Raw genomic sequence first — 20,022 nt, 5'->3', positions numbered from 1 at the left:
TAGATATCAGTTTGTCTAGTATAAGCCCTTGGGTGACGTCAGCAAGTTCAGTCATTTTAAAGTATATCCATTAAAAAGTTTTAAAATGGGGGTGCCTGGGTGGCTCAGTCGGTTGAGTGTCTGACTTCGGCTCAGGTCATGATCTCACAGTCCGTGAGTTCGAGCCCCGTGTTGGGCTCTGTGCTGACAGCTTGGAGCCTGGAGCCTGGAGCTTGGTTTGGATTCTGTGTCTCCCCCTCTCTCTGCCCCTCCCCTGCTCATGCTCTGTCTCTCTCTGTCTCAAAAGTAAATAAAAACATTTAAAACATTTAAAAAAAAGTTTTAAAATGAAAGGGTATCCATTAAAAAAATTTACCATCAACTTCCCAAAGTAAAGCAATGCAACTATACAGACCACTTAAGAAAGAACCTGCATTAGGTGGTCACTCCTTGGGTTACATGGAGAGAGTTTGAAGTAGAATCTAACAAAAAGCCTAGGGACACAGGGATAGAATGAGAATTATCAATACCTACCTAGGTTTTATGTAGAGTTGTACATAGATTAAAAAGATAACATTTCAAAGTCCTTGGCATTGTGTCTGATATACAGAAAGTGTTCATAAAAAATGGTAATTAGAAGTTATTCATGATATGGCTAAATAACAGTACATTTAAACCTTAGAAAATTTTCTTAATTCTATTGTTTAGGGAATTCCTAAGAAAACATGACATCATTATTGGGGTTTAAGGACACTTGAAATATTTTTCTATAGCCATGATTGGAGTGGGTAAAAAAAAAGAGAATTAATTTAAATAACTAAGGGCAGCCAAGTCTTTCAATTTATGACTGTATATTAGGACGTGAAGTTGTTTAACATGACCTGTAGTGCTGTTGTCCCCTTCTGCTCAGTAACCACATGTTAAAATCATCTGGAGTGCTCTAATAGCCTGGCCTCCCCTCCAAACATCCTGCTTTCATTGCTGTAGGGTAGACCCAGACATCAGGGATTTTTAACCTCCCAAAGTGATTGATTCTACCGTGTAATCCACTTTGCAATCCCCTGCAAGTCTTAGTGTGCTAAGTGCTTAGTATAGAAGTATGTGCTTAGGAAGCGTGCTTAATATGCTCTGATGATTAGAAACAAGCTCATGTGGAGATACAACCTTAAAACGGGGTTTTTCATTTGCCCTTCTGATGCACATTGAGTTACCACCTTTTCTTGAGAACTGGTTTAGAAAGGAAGATCTTCGGGGATTTTGGAATAAGAAAGGGGTTCTTTGAACTGGGAAGATTAGAAAACTGGGGTGTGAAAAATACAAAGAGAAAGAAGCTTGAGTTCATGTAGCACTTTAAGAGACAAAGTAGTTGATTTTTAAGGACACTTGTAGCCCTTGTTAACTCTGATGATCAATGCTCACCACCGTTCTACCCACGGGCACCCTATGAACCATCCGGTGGCTAGGAAGGTGCTGGAAAGCTGTGTGGTTTCCTGAGTTGGGAAGAAAAGGAAGGATGGCAATGAAAGGGAGAAAGAGAACAAAGCAACCCTCAAAGCAAGATGAAAGCAACCCTCGTTTGGATTTGTCTTCTCTTGACTGTTGGTGACCTAAGAGTAGACTGTCCTTGTCCTTATGTTCTTTCCTCACTGAGACTTCCCTCTTCCCATTTACTTTTTCTTACTATCAGGAAATTATCTGAGATTTGAAAAATGTCACTTCCATATCACCCCTTTTTTTTGGAGGGAGGAATTTCATAGCAGAGTATGTGTGTGTGTAGGTGTGTGTGCGTGTGCACACTGTTGTGGCAGGGAGGGAGGGGGGTCGTGGATGTTCTGGCCAGCTGTATTTGTAGGGAGTGTAGTTTGAGATTTTGAGAGGATCTCTGCCAAGATAAAAAGAATATTTTTATGACAATTATGTTTAAAAGGATAAGAAATAATTTACACTGAAATTACTGTGTGCCAGGCACTGTACTAATAGCACAATAGTCTGATGAGGTAAGTAATATCATTTCCCTCACTTTTTGGATGAAGAAAGTGAGGCCCAGAGATATTGCAGTAATTTGCTGAAGGTCACATGCTTGGCTAGTATCAGAAGTGGGACGTGTACTCAGGTTATCTAGGACCCAAGCTTATACTCTTATTCCTTATGTTCAGTTTTTTAGAACAGATATCTTCACATATTTATAGATATAAATATCTGTGTATGTACTTGTATGAAACTATAGCTTTTGACATAACAAAAAAGTGGAAACCCTATCAACCATTCTTTGGGACCACATAATACCATTACTAGAAGATCCTGACTTCTCTTTCACTACCTTTCCCAAACTCAGAGATTGTTTGGCTAGTTTGAACAAATTAATAGGTGGCTCCATCATTATATTGACAGCTTTATTATAATTATAATTATCACCATCAGCAGCAGCATTATCATGATCATGAAAATCTTCTTAGAGTTTTACCTGCCAGCTGCATGCCTGCTCCACTGGGGACTATGGAGGCTGGCTGGGGCATGTGACCTAGATCTGGAGAGGTGAAGTGACCATTTTAGCATTGACTATCTGGAGATTTTTGGAGCTGCTTCTCCCCAGGTTTTTCCTGGGCTGCTGTACAGCAGAAGGATGACATTATGGGCGATTGGATGATTCTCTAGAAGTAGAGCGCCTAGGCTTGGCCATTAGGGACAATGGAAAAGAGACAGGGAAAGATTTTTCTCTCCTCTGGCTGGCAATGGTGTGTACTTGCTCTCTCTGGAGCCACAGGGGTGGAACTGGGCTCCTCCAGCTGGACACCAGCCAACAGATTCTGGGGGGTTGCCACATCAAAGTGTGGGGTTAATAGCATTGCCACCACCAGTGGGGATATAGCCAAATGTCACAAATGAAGAGGGAGCAGGCAACCGTCCATTCCTTTGTTTTCTGTCTGCGCTCCAGGGTGCTTAGAAAATAAAAGTCATGCTCTTCTGAGAAGGTCCATTTATTCTGCCCTCTTGTTTTGTAAAGTTAGGATTCTTTGGAGAGAGATGCTTACTTTTCTATAGGCTTCCAATTCACTAGGGCACATTACCATGTTGCAAGTTGTTTTTTGAGTTAATACACTTTCTGACACCATTTTCTCCTATTTGCATTAAAAACAACTTTTGCAAATCTTCAGATAAATTGATGTAATAATCATCTTTTAAATTTTGTATCACAGGCAATGATCCCCTTTGCATTTTCTCATTTTATAGAAGATCAAGAAAATAGCTTTTGTCATGGTTATCACTCCTATAGGAATTTTTGCTTTGATCAGTGGAGATTTAGGGGTAATAAGCTTTGTCCTTGACCATATTATAGATGACAGGGTTGAGTTAAAAGGACGGCACAGTGCTGGCAGCTGCACTGGGGTGGGTGGGCTCAGGGCGATGAGTTCCCACATGCTCCAGTCCCCACTTTATCCCCAACTCTTAGCCTCTTCCTTTCCTCACCTGTGTCCCTTCTCCACTGGGAAAGAGGATGTGACAGTTAGTCAGAGGTGGTCCTTCTCTCCTGTAGGACAGTGATTCTCAGCCTTGGCTGCATATTCGAGTGACAGGAAGGGTCAGGCTGTACCCCAGAGCAGTCTGGGGTGGGACCTCAATCAGAGATGTTTTAAGCTCCCCAGAGTGCATTCAGGCTGGAGAACCATTGTGGTTGGGCAACCATTTTGAGTGTATCTGTGGATGACCTTGGTCAGAATCACAGGGTGATTCTTAAAAAATCCAATTTCTGTGATTCCTAACACACTAAAAATACATAAGCCTTGAACCCAAAATAAAAGGAAACCAAATCTAGCAGTAAACATGAGTTTTGAGTTATTCCAAACTAGAATCTGGAAATATCCAGATCTTGGTTTACATTTTCTAAATATTAAGAAATAACTAAAGATTAAAAGGTTTTAGAAACCCTAGGTTTATATATAATTCAGTAACTAGTTGCTGTAGAACTCTGGTGTGAGTAGTAACTACTTCTTAAAGAGGCTATCAAGTTACCAGAAATCCTTTATGGTTTTTAAAGTAATAACTAACATTTATTTTTTTTAAACCAGTTTTTGTTTTAGAGAGAGAGTGTGTGCACACAGCATGGGAGGGACAGAGGGAAAGAGAGTCTTAAGCAGGCTTCACGCCCAGCGTGGAGCCAATCTCACAACTGTGAGATCATGACCTCAGCTGAAATCAACAGTCCAATGCTTAACCAGCTGAGCCACCCAGGTGCCCCACTAACATTTATTAAAGCTTTTTACTGTGTGCAAGGCACTGAGCTTTGCACTTGAAATTCACTGTTATCCCATATTAAGACAAGAAAAGTGTGGTTTAGAGACATTAAGTAATTGGCTCAAAATCACATGGTGATCACATGGTGACCTCAACCTCTCTCAAAATAAATAAGCATTAAAAGAAAGGAATGAAATACAAATACATGTTACAACATGATGAACCTTAAAAACATTATGCTAAATTAAAGTGGTCAAACACAAAAGACTACATATTATATGATTCTCATTTATATGAAACTTCCAGAATAGATCATCTATAGAGACAGGAAGTAGATCAGTGGTTGCCTAGGGCTAGGAGGTTTGGGAGGAAATGGAAAGTGACTACTAATAGGTATTCGGTTTCTTTTGGGGATGATGAAAATGTTTTAGAATTATGATGATTATTGATCATCATAATCTCACAGTTGTGAGATTGGCTCCACGCTGGGTGTGAAGCCTGCTTAAGACTCTCTTTCCCTCTGTCCCTCCCATGCTGTGTGCACACACTCTCTCTCTAAAACAAAAACTGGTTTAAAAAAAAAAAATATATATATATATATACACACACGTATATGTGTATACGTATATATGTGTGTGTGTGTGTGTGTGTATATACATATAAAACAAGGATTTCTTTGTGTGATTTTGTGAAGAGTTTTAATAGTTTATAAGAAGGACAGGGGCTGGGTTCTTCTTCTTTTCCTTTAAAAATGACATTGATCTATACCAAAATTTATTTTGCTTCAGAAGAGAAATCATAAACTCTACTCATTATGAAATAATATCACTGGAAAAGGACAAAATTAATCCAGTGTCTATAACTTTTAAAGGAGTAACACTGGTGTTCATGTGAGTGTGTTTTCCAATATCCGAAACAACAAATGGAGCAGATTCACTTGGAAGTTTGTATCTTTGACCCAGAGAGAACTGACACTGTTATAAAGCTTTAAGCTACCCGTAAATGGTCAACAAACAGCCATGCTGACTCTTTGGCAAGTGACCGCACGTGTTGCACTTTTTACTTGGCGCGCGCTGTGGAACGCAGCTCCTCCAGACATAGGAAAGTGAAAGTACCAGCTGAGTGGTAGAGTGGTAGAGGCGGACTCCAGCCCCCGCAACAGCTGTGGCTGCTTGTACATCAGAACGGCCTCTATGCTGCTTGTCTCCCATTAAATTCAATCTAATTAACTTATATTTGAATCATGAGTCTCTGTGTGTATTAAAGGGTATTTTTTTACCTGTATTTTATTAGAATTCCCAAAGAATTATTTGCTTATTTTTTATTTTCACAAAGAATGATTTGTTTACCTACATTTTTAAATGAGAATTCCTCCCAGTTTTTTCTCAATTCCTAGCATCCCTTGACCCAAACCGCAGTCAGCGGTGGAGGATGCATGATACATGTTTGGAAGGGCAAGTGTCACAGGAGGGAAAGAGCAGTATCAGTGCTAGAACTGCTTCTGGCAGAATGGGTCTGCTCTGTAGTTTATAAAACTTGTTACCCATGTTAGAGTCAGAACCAAAACATAATTTCCAGTAGCTTTTGAATGCATTTTACTTTAACAACTTTTTGGAGATATAAATCAGATGTGGTGAAGTTCACCTATTTATTTTTATTAAAAAACTTTTTTTTTTAAGTCTATTTATTTTTGAGAGAGAGAGACAGAACACAAGCAGGGGGAGGGCAGAGAGAGAGGGAGACACAGAATCCAAACCAGGATCCAGGCTCTGGGTTGTCAGCACAGAGCCTGACGCGGGCCTTGAAACCACGAACTACGAGATCATGACCTGAGCTGAAGTCCAACGCTTGATCGACTGAACCACCCAGGTGCCCCTGGAGCTCACCTATTTAATCTGAACGGTTTAGTGGATTTTTTTTTCATGAGTTGTGCAAACTGTACCATAAAAAATAACTTAAAAACCTTTTTGTTACCTCAACAAAAACCTTGTGCGTATTCATGCCCACCTATCAAACTGTTTTCCAGAGTGGCTGCCACGTTTTCATCCCCACCAGCAGCACACAAGCGTTCCAGCTTTCTTCAGCTTGGCCTCTGGTTTGGAACCTTCCATTTAACAGGATACATAAATGTAACTGAAGGAAGTTCACAAAGCCCAGGATGATTTTGACTTTTGACACACCTGGTGGATGACCAGGTCAAGACAAAATCAACATGGAATCAACCATTTCCTGCCCCCACCTCCCCAGGATGTAATCACATGATCCTAGGCCCTTAGTTAAAATAAAGTGCTTTGATGGGATATTGCTCAGAAGAAAAAAAAGAATGGAATCTTGGGGCACCTGGGTGGTTCAGTTGGCTGAGCATCCAACTTCACCTCAGGTCATGATCTCACAGTTTGTGGGTTCCAGCCCCACATCGGGCTCTGTGCTGACAGCTTAGAGCCTGGAAGCTGCTTTGAGTTCTGTGTCTCCCTCTCTCTCTGCCCCTTCCCTGCTCATACTCTGTCTCTATCTCTCAAAAATAAATAAACTTTAAAAAAAATTAAGAAAAAAGCATGGAATCTTGCCATTTACAATGACATGGATGGAACTAGAGAGTATTATGCTAAGTGAAATAAGTCAATCAGAGAAAGACAAATACCAGATGATTTCACTTATATGTGAAATTTAAGAAACAAGTGAGCAAAGGTTAAAAAAAAAAGAGACAAACTTAGAAGCTGACTCTCCACTATAAAGAACAAACTGATGGTCACCGGAGGGGCAGTGGGTGGGGGGAGGATTTAAATAGGTGATGGGGATGAAGGAGGGCACTTGTAATGAGCACGGGGTGGTGTATGGAAGTGTTGAATCACTATATTATACACCGGAAACTAATATTACACTGTATGTTAACTAATTAGAGTTTCAATAAAAACACACAAAAAAGAGAAGACATAAAAATAAAGTGCTTAAGCACCAGATAATTTGGCAGTGACTGAGATTCAAAAAAAAAAAAAAAAGAGTTCTGTTTTTACCTCCTATGATTCAAGTGAAAAATGCACCTAGGAATCTTTAGTGAGATATAGGTAACAGTCAAAAAGGGTTATTAGAGAATGATTGTCATTGGGGGGAAAAGGCAAGAGGAACCATCAACTGAAAGGAAGGTAAACTGTAAATCACTCCCAATTTGGCAAAAAATAGTGTAATATGTATGTATACACCTCAGAGACAGAAAACTTCTGTGTCAACACTGAATGTTCATAAACGTCAAATATGTAATTCTAGCATTCTATGTGTGGAGAATAGACATTTTTAGCCAGTGTAGATTTGAGAAAATAACAGAGGATTGGCATTATTTGAGCAGAAGTAAATGCATAGACTATTGGAGTCTAATCACTTTGTAAATCAACAGTAAAATGTAGACTTCTATCAACATTTCCAAAGAAAGTGTCTTGTAATATGTCCTTTCACAAAACAAATGCTAGCTTTAAGAGATCTGCTATCCTTCATACTGTGATAATCTCATTTGCTTGAGTAATGATATCTCTCCCCACTCCAAGGGAGGTTTATAATATGTAGAACATATTTAATGTTTAGGTTAAAAATAAGATATGCACTTAAATTTTAAGTTAAAGTTAATTTTGTAATGTTCCATTAGATCCTGTGCTGTGACAGAACTGCCCTTAAATTATAGGGCTCTTCAAATGGTCTCTCAAAATGGCTTGCAATTTTGAGTTTGATAAGATGTCTCATTATGCAAAGTCTGGGTTTGTGAACACTCTGATTAAAAAAGATTCCAGGGTGCCTGGGTGGCTCAGTCGGTTGAGCAGCTAGCTTCAGCTCAGGTCACGATCTCACAGTTCATGAGTTCAAGCCCTGCATCAGGCTCTGTGATGACAGCTTAAAGCCTGACCTGCTTCAGGTTCTGTGACTCTCTCTCTGCCCCTTCCCTGCTCATGCTCTGTCTCTCTTTCTCTCTCAAAAATAAATAAATGTTAAAATTTTTTTTTAAGTTTCCAAAATTTCAAAGAATGTACCAGAATATACCAGAATGTGTATGTTTCCTAAAAGCATATTTTTATACAGTTATATGATTAAGAGCCCCCAATTTTGAGTATACTCATGGAACACTAGTCCAAACAAAACAACACTTTCTGATACTTACAGATTTTGTTATTTTTTAGGACAAGAAAAATCCATCACTTAGATAATATATCTTGGCGTTGTAAGTATAGGATTCTTGAGACATTTTCTTCTTAAATTTCAACTGAGAGTACCATCTTTCCAATCTTGTTTTCCTCTGTGATCCCTCTAAGACTTGCCTTCTTTACTTTCACCAAATTTAGCAGGCCTATCCTGATTCCACACCCATGTTCATGTTGTTTCTCTTACTAGAGCCATGCTTTCCTGAATCTCTCCATTGTTCATTAGGACCAACCTACTTCACAGGGCCTTCCACTCCTGCTTTCCTTTCCCTCTGACTCTCAAATGTTTCACATCCAGCCACCTCTTTGGCACTCATTCGCATGCTATCTTACATCTTAACTGGGTTATAAGTTCCTAGGGAGCAAAAGCCATGCTTTCTATTTCTTCTGCTATTTCTTCTTCTTCTTGGTATCTAGTCAATATATTTTAATTTGTAAGTGATCATAAAACTTGAATAAAGATCACTTTTATAATGCTATATTTCTCTAAATATTAGTATAAGTGGACTTAGTGGAAATTTCAGTTAATTTGAAGTTTTTAGTTAAAAGAATGCCAGAGAAGAGATTTTATCATATTGAATCATAAGATGTGAAGAAGGAGGGATAATAAGAAATTTCAAGAAAAAGAGATATGGCATATTCTATATTTCCCATATTGTGCAGTCATAGACTGTGCTCCTAAACCTACCCTTTTGGCCCAAATGGGACCAAGTGGGGTATAGAAAGGTAAAATAATCAACTTGAAATTACTTCACACTCAAATTTTATTCTGTTCCAAGTACAAGAAACAAAAACAAATTAACAAAATAATTTCCTGGGTTTGTTCACAGGAACAAACAGGTTTGTGAAATGAAAGGCTGGAGAAACCCATCTTGGGTATACCCCAAGGTAGTCAAGGTGGTCTCTTCAATGTACTACCATTGAAATCAGTAAACTTCAAATATATATTTCCTTATAGCATTTCAGTCAAAATTCAGAGTCCTGGGAAAGAGGTCCTACTGGCTTTGCTTGGATCACATACTACTCTATGGGTCAAGATTAAAGAACCTTGATCAACAGTCCTACCACCTATCCACTCATAGGGAAGACCCAAGTCCCCCAAAGGAAATTGGGTACCATTACAAAAGGGGGAAAATGAAGATTAGTCTATTTGTGAAATCACCTTGGAGAATATATAATGTCAGAGAAATAGCAGGTGAGAAACAAGGAATAGAAGAAACTATAGGGGAAAGGTATTAGTTACCCTGACAGAAAACAAGACATCACTAAATGGTATTTTCCACCATGTTCTATGTATACTACATGTACATCAAACTGTGAGACAATTAAAAGTTAGAAGCTATTAGCCAACTCTTTATAAAAACTTGTCTTTCTAGTCAGAGTTGATATATATGGGAACTTTGTATTTCAAAGGTTTGTTCTCCCAAATATTTACTGTGAGAAGAATTTCTCTGGCTCCTGTCCTGTGTGTTGAAATGTCACCCAAGGCAAGGCAAAGTGAAACAAGGCCAAGGTATTTTGTGTATAAAAGCACTTCTGTCTACTTAGGTCTGCAAACTGGCAAGGGAGATACTCCTCACCCTTTTCCTCCCCTGACCCTTCAGAAAATACTGGCTTTCTTCATGATTCTGGTGCTTTGCCTATATAAATGTGTACTTTTCCTGAAGTGCGATAATTTGAAGATTTAGTTGAAGGACAATCTTATATGCATTTGTTCTTATACAGCCTTTTAGTCTCTTTAGATGTTTGGCTGTTGCTATCGTATAGTAATCTAGTTTAGGGAATTAAGACTATATTTTCTTTAAAAGGGATTTTGAACAAGAAATTTGCAAAGGACTAAATTGTCATTCGAAGGACCAAAATGATATTGTTTACTTTTACATTAGGGTAGGTACTGGAGAGAGTTGACTTCTAAAGAAGAGACATAGCTGATTATTTCAAAGGACTTAGATATTTGGAAATTTGGAGTATTCTGTCTGCTAACACAATCATTTGGTCTGAAAGACTGGCTTTTAGACTCTACAGTTCTGTGTACAAATTGTAACCTCTTTCAATTGTCAGTTATGAAATACTGAAAGCTAATTTATACACTTTAAAGGCCCGTGGCAGGTCATGACATGATTTTGCCTTAGCGTTCTGAATGTCAAAGTGAAGAAATTCAGTGAAGCCCATATAAATTGATGGGTGTAACTACGACTCTCTTAAGGTAGCCAAGTGCTCCGTCATCTAATTAGAGATGTGCATGAACAGATGAATGACATTTTCTACTGTCTTTACCTATTATTTGATAAAACCACAGCCAAGGGAATGGCTTGGAAAAATCTGAGGTCAAAGAAGACTCAGTTAAAACTGATTGTAAACCTGACATGATGTAGTGATATAAAAAGCATACATTAAGTGGATGGCCCTGTTGGGGGCAGGAAGGTCAAGGCTTGGGCCTCTAAATCTATTGCCATGTAAACTGTTTCAGATCTTCAAAAAAAGTAATATTTTCAAATTCTTTTAAAATGTAGTAAGCATTTTTTTTTATGGTAACACTCAAGATAGAGTAATGTGAATGTTTTCTTTGTGAAAGAAATCTATCTAAGCTCCAGAGGCAGCACGTTGGCATTTGAAGGTATTCTAAGTTAGGAACCAAAGACATATACTCTTATTATTTGACATTATTCTGTATGCCCTGTTAGATGCAAATACAAAAGAAAGCATTTTGAAGTATAAAAATTCAAAATAAGAACGTAAAATTATCCCTGTTTGTAGATGATTGTGTAACTTTATTGTATTATATATTTTATATACTCAAGAGAATCATCCAAAAATCTACTGCAAACAAGAGAATGTAGTAGGGTAATTGGATACAAAATTAACTTATAGACATCAATAACTTTTACACATACAAACAAAACAAAGAAATAACCCTGATTTTAATATTAACAAAAAGGATAGAATACTTAAAATAAAAAGAAATGTTAGGGAAAACTTTAAACATAAAGAACACTTAATATCTTCTATTAAGAATAGTAGACTTGAACAAACGGAGAAGCACACCATGTTCTTCAATGGCAAGACTCAGCATCACAAAAGGATCAATTTTCCTTAAGTCAACTTACAAATGTAATTCAGACTTAGTAATTAAGCTATTGTAATGTTGAGTGAAAGGCAGATCAATGGAACAGAATGGAAATTACAGAAATACACACATATATGCCCAAGAATTAGATAGGAATTACAAATGGCTTTTTATCTATGTAATGACACACAACTTTCAGGGAAAGCTGAGAAATGCAAGTTAAATCTATAATGAAATACTGTTTTACCGTTACCAAATTGGCAAAAATGCAAAAGCTTTATGACACACCCCAAATTGCTGGGGGTAATATGAATTGGTTTAATCCTTTGATGCCAATTTCATAATACTAGTTACAGATACAATGTTCTTACCTTTTGACTCAGCAATTCCTCATTTGGGTTTTATCTAACAGATATGCATATGTGCAAAAAGGTCTATGGATATGTAAGATTATTCATCGTAGCATTGTTTTTCACTGTAAGTCACAGGGAACTGGTTGAATTAAGAGAAAGCCCTATAATGAAACACAATGCAGCACAAACAAGAGAATGAGGAAGATCGCTATGCATTCAGAATATTTTTCTGTGTAAAAAATAGAGGAAATCTATATTTGAGTGAACAATGTATACATAAACCAACTCTAGAAAGATATAAAAGAAACAAGAAGTATTGGTTTTCTGTGGAGGATATGGGAGTTAGGTGGGAAATAGGTATGGACTGTATACCTTTGGTCCTTCTTTTTCAGTTTTGAACCATGTAAATATTTTGCCTATTTAATAAATGAATAAACGAACATGTGTGCAGCCATATGGTGAGCTACTTTGTGCTTATTGAGAAAAAAAAGACTAAGGAAGCTGTGTATTGACAGGGAAAAATCTTGGGGGTATTAAATGCATGAGACAAGGTTTGGAATAGATTGTACAATATGCTACTTTCTGTCTAAAAAGAGGGAAATCTAGGGGAGCCTGGGTGGCTCAGTCGGTTAAGTGACCGACTTCAGCTCAGGTCATGATCTCATGGTTCGTGGGTTCGAGCCCCATGTTGGGCTCTGTGTTGAATGCTTGCTCGGAGCCTGGAGCCTACTTCAGATTCTGTGTCTCCTCTCTCTGCCCCTCCCCCACTTGTGCTCTGTCTCACTCTGTCAAAAATAAATAAATGTCAAAAAAAAAATTTTTTTTTTAAGAAAGAGGGAAATCTAAGACTATTTGCTTGGTTTTGCTTGTACCTTCATGAACAAAGTCTGGGAGGATACTTAAGTTGGTGGACATGGTGATGTGCTGCCAATTCCCCCCCAGACCCCTTTGGGAATGAGAGATTCCTTGCCCCAGCTGTTGAGAGTGCTGGCCAAGGCAGGTGGTGGGGTGGGGGGTGCTGGGGCTTCAGCTGACTGTCCTACAGGAATGACAGCCTCACCTAAGGTCATGCACTCTTCTTGGATGGTCCAAATCCAGTGAAAGAGCAACTTGGGGGAAGACAGGGCAACTCTTCATGCCCAACTCAGGGCAACTCTGAAGGGCCATCCCAGCTTTAGAAGTCCCCTTCCTTAATACCACGTGGCAGCTTACTTTTTCTCTCCCCTATTACCTTCCATAGGAAGAGAACAGTCCTAATAAACCTCCTTCTTGCTAATAGTCTGCCTCCCGGGGAACCCAACATGTGACAAGAAACCAGACCTAGTGAATGGGGACAAGGTTTTCACTCTGTGCCTTTTTATAATTAAAAAAATTTTTTTTGATCCATGTGGAAATATTACTTACTCAAATCATCAGCACAAAATTTAAAGTTAACTTGATATGTCAGTGATTTTTATGCTTCTCCATGTATATTTTTAGAGAAGCTTTTTGATTTAATTTAGAAGATATTTTTAATCCAAAATAATGTGCCCCACCACACTCTAAATATGCTTTTCTTTTCCTTTTGTTTTTGCTTAGGCCCGACAGAGGAACACCTCCTTGATCTCACCTTACGATGGAATTTAAAAAGTCACCTGATGGTGGATGGGGCTGGGTGATCGTGCTTGTCTCCTTTTTCACTCAGTTTTTGTGTTACGGATCACCGTTGGCTGTTGGAGTCTTGTACATAGAATGGCTGGATGCCTTTGGTGAAGGAAAAGGAAAAACAGCCTGGGTCGGGTCCCTTGCAAGTGGAGTTGGCTTGCTTGCAAGTAAGTGGATAAATCTATGCTTCTCCTAATTCCTTTATCATTAAATTAGATTTGTTGCATTGCCAACACTGTGCAAGGCATAGGAGGCTATTGGTTTTTTTGTTTTTTTTTTTAACTAGCACATATTTTCCTGCCTTCCTTGAGATTATAATAAATCTATGTGAAAATACAGGGTTCCATAAGATACGCATTCATTTCTTGATGCATTTATTTGCCATTGTGTGCCAGGCAGTGTGCTAGATGCTAGATATAAAAAGATGAGCAGTAAACACGCTGTACCTGCCTTAAGAGACTCAGTCTAGTGAGAGACACCCATGCTTCCATGAGTAAGATTGATACAGGGAGATGAAGGCATCCAACCAGGCATGTCCAGTGTATGCTGGTGAGCAAAGGACCACACGATGTTCACTGTCCTGTAAGCAGTTCCTATTCGATTCGAAATTACTCCTCTTTGATTCAGGTCCACTGTGATCAAATTGCATGAACTACATTTGTGTCACCTTCATGAGGAAAATTTGACATGGCAAAGGTAGTCCCATCTCACAATGATGACACTATTTAGAATTTTAATGCAGTGTTATGTATAGTATAGATGTGATGAATTTTGTGTGGCCTTTGTATAATATCTCCATAAGTAATATTCTTGATAAATGTTTACATATGATGGAGTAGGGATTCATTCTTTAGAAAGAATCTTTAGAATGAATCTAGAATGAAATCTTAGATTCATCTTTAGAAAGAAGAGTAGAGGGGTTTTCATTTACCTTTAAAGGATGAAAATCATTATGGCACTTCAGTTTCTGGAGTAATAGTTTGAAATCTGCAGTAATGTTTAGTGACCATCAATCTGATTTACTTGAAACTATTTAAGCACAGGTGTGCTAAGATGGTGACTTCTTAGGGTCAGTATCCCTGGGGTCTTTTCCTGTATGCTATGAGGTTGGCTTGCTTCATTGAGAAAATCACAATCTCTATTCTGTGGGGATATACAGACATCGTAGGAACATAAGGAGAAAATAAGGACATTGAATGTGATGATTTGAAAGGTAATTTTCAGCTCTGAAATGATTTCATGAACACAAATACATTAGCTGTTCCTTCTTTTAAGTATGCTGTCTTTTCTTGATATCTAAAGGGGACTTCTTAAGACAAAACAAAATCATTGGTTTCCAATTGATGTATTATCTTTTTTTTTTTCAATATATGAAATTTGTTGTCAAATTGGTTTCCATACAACACCCAGTGCTCATCCCAAAAGGTGCCCTCCTCAATACCCATCACGCACCCTCCCCTCCCTCCCACCCCGCATCAACCCTCAGTTTGTTCTCAGTTTTTAACAGTCTCTTATGCTTTGGCTCTCTCCCACTCTAACCTCTTTTTTTTTTTTTCCTTCCCCTCCTCCATGGGTTTCTGTTAAGTTTCTCAGGATCCACATAAGAGTGAAAACATATGGTATCTGTCTTTCTCTGTATGGCTTATTTCACTTAGCATCACACTCTCCAGTTCCATCCATGTTGCTACAAAGGGCCATATTTCGTTCTTTCTCATTGCCATGTAGTACTCCATTGTGTATATAAACCACAATTTCTTTATCCATTCATCAGTTGATGGACATTTAGGCTCTTTCCATAATTTGGCTATTGTTGAGAGTGCTGCTATAAACATTGGGATACAAGTGCCCCTATGCATCAGTACTCCTGTATCCCTTGGGTAAATTCCTAGCAGTGCTATTTCTGGGTCATAGGGTAGGTCTATTTTTAATTTTCTGAGGAACCTCCACACTGCTTTCCAGAGTGGCTGCACCAATTTGCATTCCCACCAACAGTGCAAGAGGGTTCCCGTTTCTCCACATCCTCGCCAGCATCTATAGTCTCCTGATTTGTTCATTTTGGCCACTCTGACTGGCGTGAGGTGATATCTGAGTGTGGTTTTGATTTGTATTTCCCTGATGAGGAGCGATGTTGAGCATCTTTTCATGTGCAATTGATGTATTATCTTGCTGAATTAAAAGCAAGACTTGAAAACACAATAGTGGATACTGTGGCCATGTCAGATAAGATAAGTAACATAACTAAACAAATGAAAATAATACTGTCATTAGGAACTCAGGAGAAACAGGAAAAGTTTGCTCAAGGCTTATTTCAAAGAGTGTTTCAAAATGTGGATTGTTTCCAAAGCTGTCAAAGTACAAATGGATAATTGATATGTTAATATAGGAGTTTGCAAGCATTGATTTCTACAAAATGATGTGGTACAAAGAAGACAGAATCTTTTTAAATGTCCTCCAATTAGTCACCATTTCTATTAGCAAATACTTAAACAGAAAGGTAATTACCCTGTCTTCCAGCAAGAGTCAAAGGACATTTGAAATGATAGCACATATTCAGAGAACAAATTTTATCACTAAGTCCGTCCAGGTGGGCATTGAGGGTTCAGAGAAGCTGAGAGCTCCTTCGGGATGGATGGGACATTGGTGGTCTGAACAGCAGCTTGCACTTTCTCCAAGTTCCCACTGCTTCAAGGACCAGGAGCTTCCCCCTTAACTTGTAGCAGGACCAGCTACATAATTTGCAGGTCCCAATGCAAAATAAAAATGCAAGGACCCTTGTTAAAACTTAAGAATTTTAAGACAGAGACAGCAGAGCAGTAAATCAAGTGTGTGGCACTCAAGCCCTGAAACCAGCTCTGCTTGCAGGGGCTGGGAAAATAGAGCATCTCACCAAAGTTCAGGGGGGAGAACAAGTACTGGGGGAGGGGGGAGCATTGGGTTGAAGTTAGAGGCTAATTTAAGTCCTGGCATCAAGATTAGTTAGCTGAGTTACCTTGTATAAGTCACTTAACTTCAGTTTCATCTGCTAGACGAGGAGGCACTTGCACCCAGCTAATGAAACCCTTTGTGAAGATGACCATAGAATAAAGAGACAGAGGGCTAAACAAGGAGAAAGTGATAGGAAAGAAATGATGGCTGAACAGCTACCACTTATAGGTGTTTGTGTGTGTGTGTGTGCGCGCGCATGTGTGTGCTGAACACGTGTGATGTTGGCCTCCCATATGCTATGCTCTTCATAGCATAAATTAAAAGACAGATCCTGAAAACAATGGTAATGAAGTATTCGCAAGATGTGTCTAGCATGTGTGAGCCACATCAGCCCTTTGTTGACAACTTTGTTCTGCAGAGAAATAAACAGATTAATATTACCTTGGAAATGGGAAAAGTAGGTCTCATGTTGGTGACCCAAATGGTTATCAGCAATTCTTAACTGGGAAGATAGTTAGAATCATCTATAGAAACAGTTCAGCATCTAAAGGCCTCTATTTGACCCCAGACATTCTAATTCAGTTGGTCTATGAAGAGGCCCACATATGTAAATTTTTTTAAAGCCCAAAAAGTGATTTTCAGTTGGGAACCACCACTGGCTTACCTCTTGACTTAGATTTTAATCTTGCACTTGTCGATAATTCTCCAATGTGTGATTTGCTTTGACTCACTTGTAAAAGGGACTGCTGTAGGTTTTTTTGGCTTGGTTGTAGCACTGCTCGTGCCATGTAAAACATGAAAAATAGTGTCCAGTGACTCTGATTCTGGTGGAAAAAAACCACATAAGTGGACATCTTTGCATCTTTTTGATAAAATATAGTTTATACATATGTGTATATATATCTATATTCATACATCTTTTTGATAAAGATGAGCTTTTATGTATACATACATACATATATAAATATATACATATGTATATACCCTATACATACGTATATACACATATAGATGTATATGTGCATGTGTGTGTGCATGTGTGTATTTGCTCTTACATTCAGGACTATATACGAATTACTCAAGGTTGTCTAAAAAGACAATTTCCTACCTATCAGTGCAGTGGGGTGGGGATGGGGGGGGGTCTTCATTTTAACTGGCTGCCCAGATGACTATGATGCAGGTAGGCTGTATTATATCTGAGAAACATGAGTTATTGTCTTTACCCAGTTTTGTTCACAGAAGACGTAGTAGGAGTCTCAGTTCTGTGATCCAAACTCTGGAGCTTTATAACTGAGCAAGGCATGGAAGAGTAAGTCTATTTGCCAAGCAGCATACAGATTGTATGGTCCTTACAACAGTGCACTGAGGTAGGCATTACTGTCCTCAAGTTTAGTGCCCAGGATGCCCACATGAAGACGCAGCCCAAGATAAAGCACATTCTCTAAGAGGAGAAGTGGCACCCAAGCTCCAGTTTCTCTAACCTGAGAAGCCTGTTTCTTCATCTTTAAATTGGAGACAATAAAAGTACTACCTTATATGATTGTTGTATAAAGTAATTGAGATGGTGTTTGCTATATGGTAGGTGCTCAACAAACCTTAGCTATTAAAGAACAAGAGTCACCCACAAATAAAATTACTTTCCCAAGCAGTTGCAACCAAACTGTGGAATCCACAAAAAAATGAGACCTTTCAGAATGAAAGACAAAGATACTTCTAGGGGGATGGGCTGGAGGGAAAACTAGAACTTTACTGAGATTGTGCCTAAGCATCTCGAATTTAAAGGCACACCCCTGGTCTCTGGCAAACTGAGATTTGAATGGTAGCTCACAGTAACGTGCAAACAATGCAAGACATGCATATGTTCACTTTATAGTCTTCATAATCTTAATTCTTCATTCCTTCTCTTTGAAACTGGAATAATTGAAGAGAAAATACTTCTTCCTCTGTCTGAATTATTTGCTTATACAGCTGATCTTTGGGATGAATAAAGCTGGGAATTTGGGTTATACAAGCTCACTATCATTATATAAGTTAACATTACATACATCCATAGAGTGTCCTTTGTGCTTGGGATTCCAACACAGAAGACATCATCTGTGCTTACAAGGGATTTTAGTTTCAGGGAAGAGACAGAAAGAAGACTTACTGATAATTTGAGACTTCACAAAGGCAAGGGGAAAGCAATGTCTGGAGTTTTATAGAGATAGGTTGTGAGGTGGGCTAGATGGGAGGATGGGCTGTGCAAGGTAGACCATCAGGGAACAGGCACCATGCAAAGGCCTGGCGCCTGCACCACAGGGTTGCATTCTGGAAGAGTATATCTGGCTGGAGAAGGAGGCATTGCTTTGGGAGATGTGATGGTCAGTGTCAACCTGGCTAGGCTATGTTCCCCAGTTAGTCAAACACTAGTGTAGGTGTTGCTGTAAAGATATTTTATAGATGTGCTCAAGGTCCATAATCAACTGACTTTAAATAAGGGAGATTATCCTAGACAATTTGGGTGAACTTGATTCAATCCTTTAAAATGCCGTAAGAGCGGAACTGAGCTTTCCCAGAAGAAATTCCATGTTTTGGCTGTATGGTCAGCCTGTGCCAGAGAGTTTCAACCTGCCCTTCCTGATAGGCTGCATTGTGGGTTTTATACTTGCCTAGCCAGGTCTCATAATCGCAGAAGCCAATTCCTTGCAATAAATCTTTTAACACAAAACTTCTGGGTCTGTTTCTCTGGTTGAAATGTGACTGATACAGGAGGGATGGAACTTAAGTGAACTCACGGGCTGTCGTGGCCTTGCATTGTTTTCAGCTGAGCTAAAGCACAGTTAGATGTCATTCTTCAAATTCAAGAAAGGTGGGGCTGTTTTTTCAGATAACAGAGTTGCTGAAACAAGCAGACCTTTTGTTCTATATTTTTGTACTATAAGCAGACTTAACAGTGCCCCCCTTCTCCTTAATTCCTCCAAAGTTCTTCAAATTGATAATGAGTCAATAAATCTATCCCCAGGCTGATGGAGTAGGTCACTATAGCCAGTTGGGCTTGCTGGGTGAGTTGTGAGTGCTGGCAGAATTGTATTTGAGGATATCTGTACAATTTTACTCTCAAGTCCTGTTAACTCCTGCAAGTAGGACTGAATTTCTGCCTCCTACAAGGATTCTGTTGCATATTGGCCAGTTCCCAGTGTGGTAGGCTTTTCCAGGATTGGTGAGAATAACTCTGGGTTTTGGTTAAGCTTTCCCTACTCTCTATATCTCACCAAACCAACCAACAAGCAAGCTAGTCAATATTCATGAGATCAAGGACTGAGTGGGTGTGGCCTTTCTCTTCCCGTAGGGAGATGAACTTAAAATTCTGGTCTCAGCAAGAGCAAGGAGTGAGGAATCTACAAGGGTTCGCTGGGCTCCATGCATTGTGGGTAGAGAGTTAAGACTCTCATGGGCCCCATCATCTGCTCTATTAGGAAATTCTTGCTGTGCTGCAGGCATACAACCTGGTTACTGCTATATTTTATTTCTCACTGTACTGTCAGCCTATTTATGGTTTCAGTGCAGTAGGCCTGGCCATCCTACCACTCTTGGGATTCTGAAACTTTTTAGGGGAAATAAGTGCATGAAGGGGCATGCCCCTTCCATCATTTCTTAC

General features: G+C 39.0%; 1 protein-coding gene across 2 annotated transcripts in view; it reads left to right on the top strand.

Moving 5' to 3' along the window:
* SLC16A9 (solute carrier family 16 member 9) overlaps positions 1 to 20,022 on the top strand; it is a 53,940-nt gene that overhangs the window by 10,265 nt on the left and 23,653 nt on the right. For both annotated transcript variants that reach the window (XM_042960337.1, XM_042960336.1), the window contains exon 2: positions 13,395 to 13,627. In XM_042960337.1, coding sequence (XP_042816271.1) covers positions 13,432 to 13,627 — 196 coding nt within the window. In that variant the 5' untranslated portion in view covers positions 13,395 to 13,431. The remainder of the gene's footprint in view (positions 1 to 13,394; positions 13,628 to 20,022) is intronic.

The sequence above is a fragment of the Panthera tigris genome, chromosome D2 (assembly GCF_018350195.1).
Source record: "Panthera tigris isolate Pti1 chromosome D2, P.tigris_Pti1_mat1.1, whole genome shotgun sequence".
NCBI classification, from domain to species: Eukaryota; Metazoa; Chordata; class Mammalia; order Carnivora; family Felidae; genus Panthera; species Panthera tigris.
Note: the sequence above shows the minus strand (reverse complement) of the source record. Positions and strands in the feature narration are given on the sequence as shown.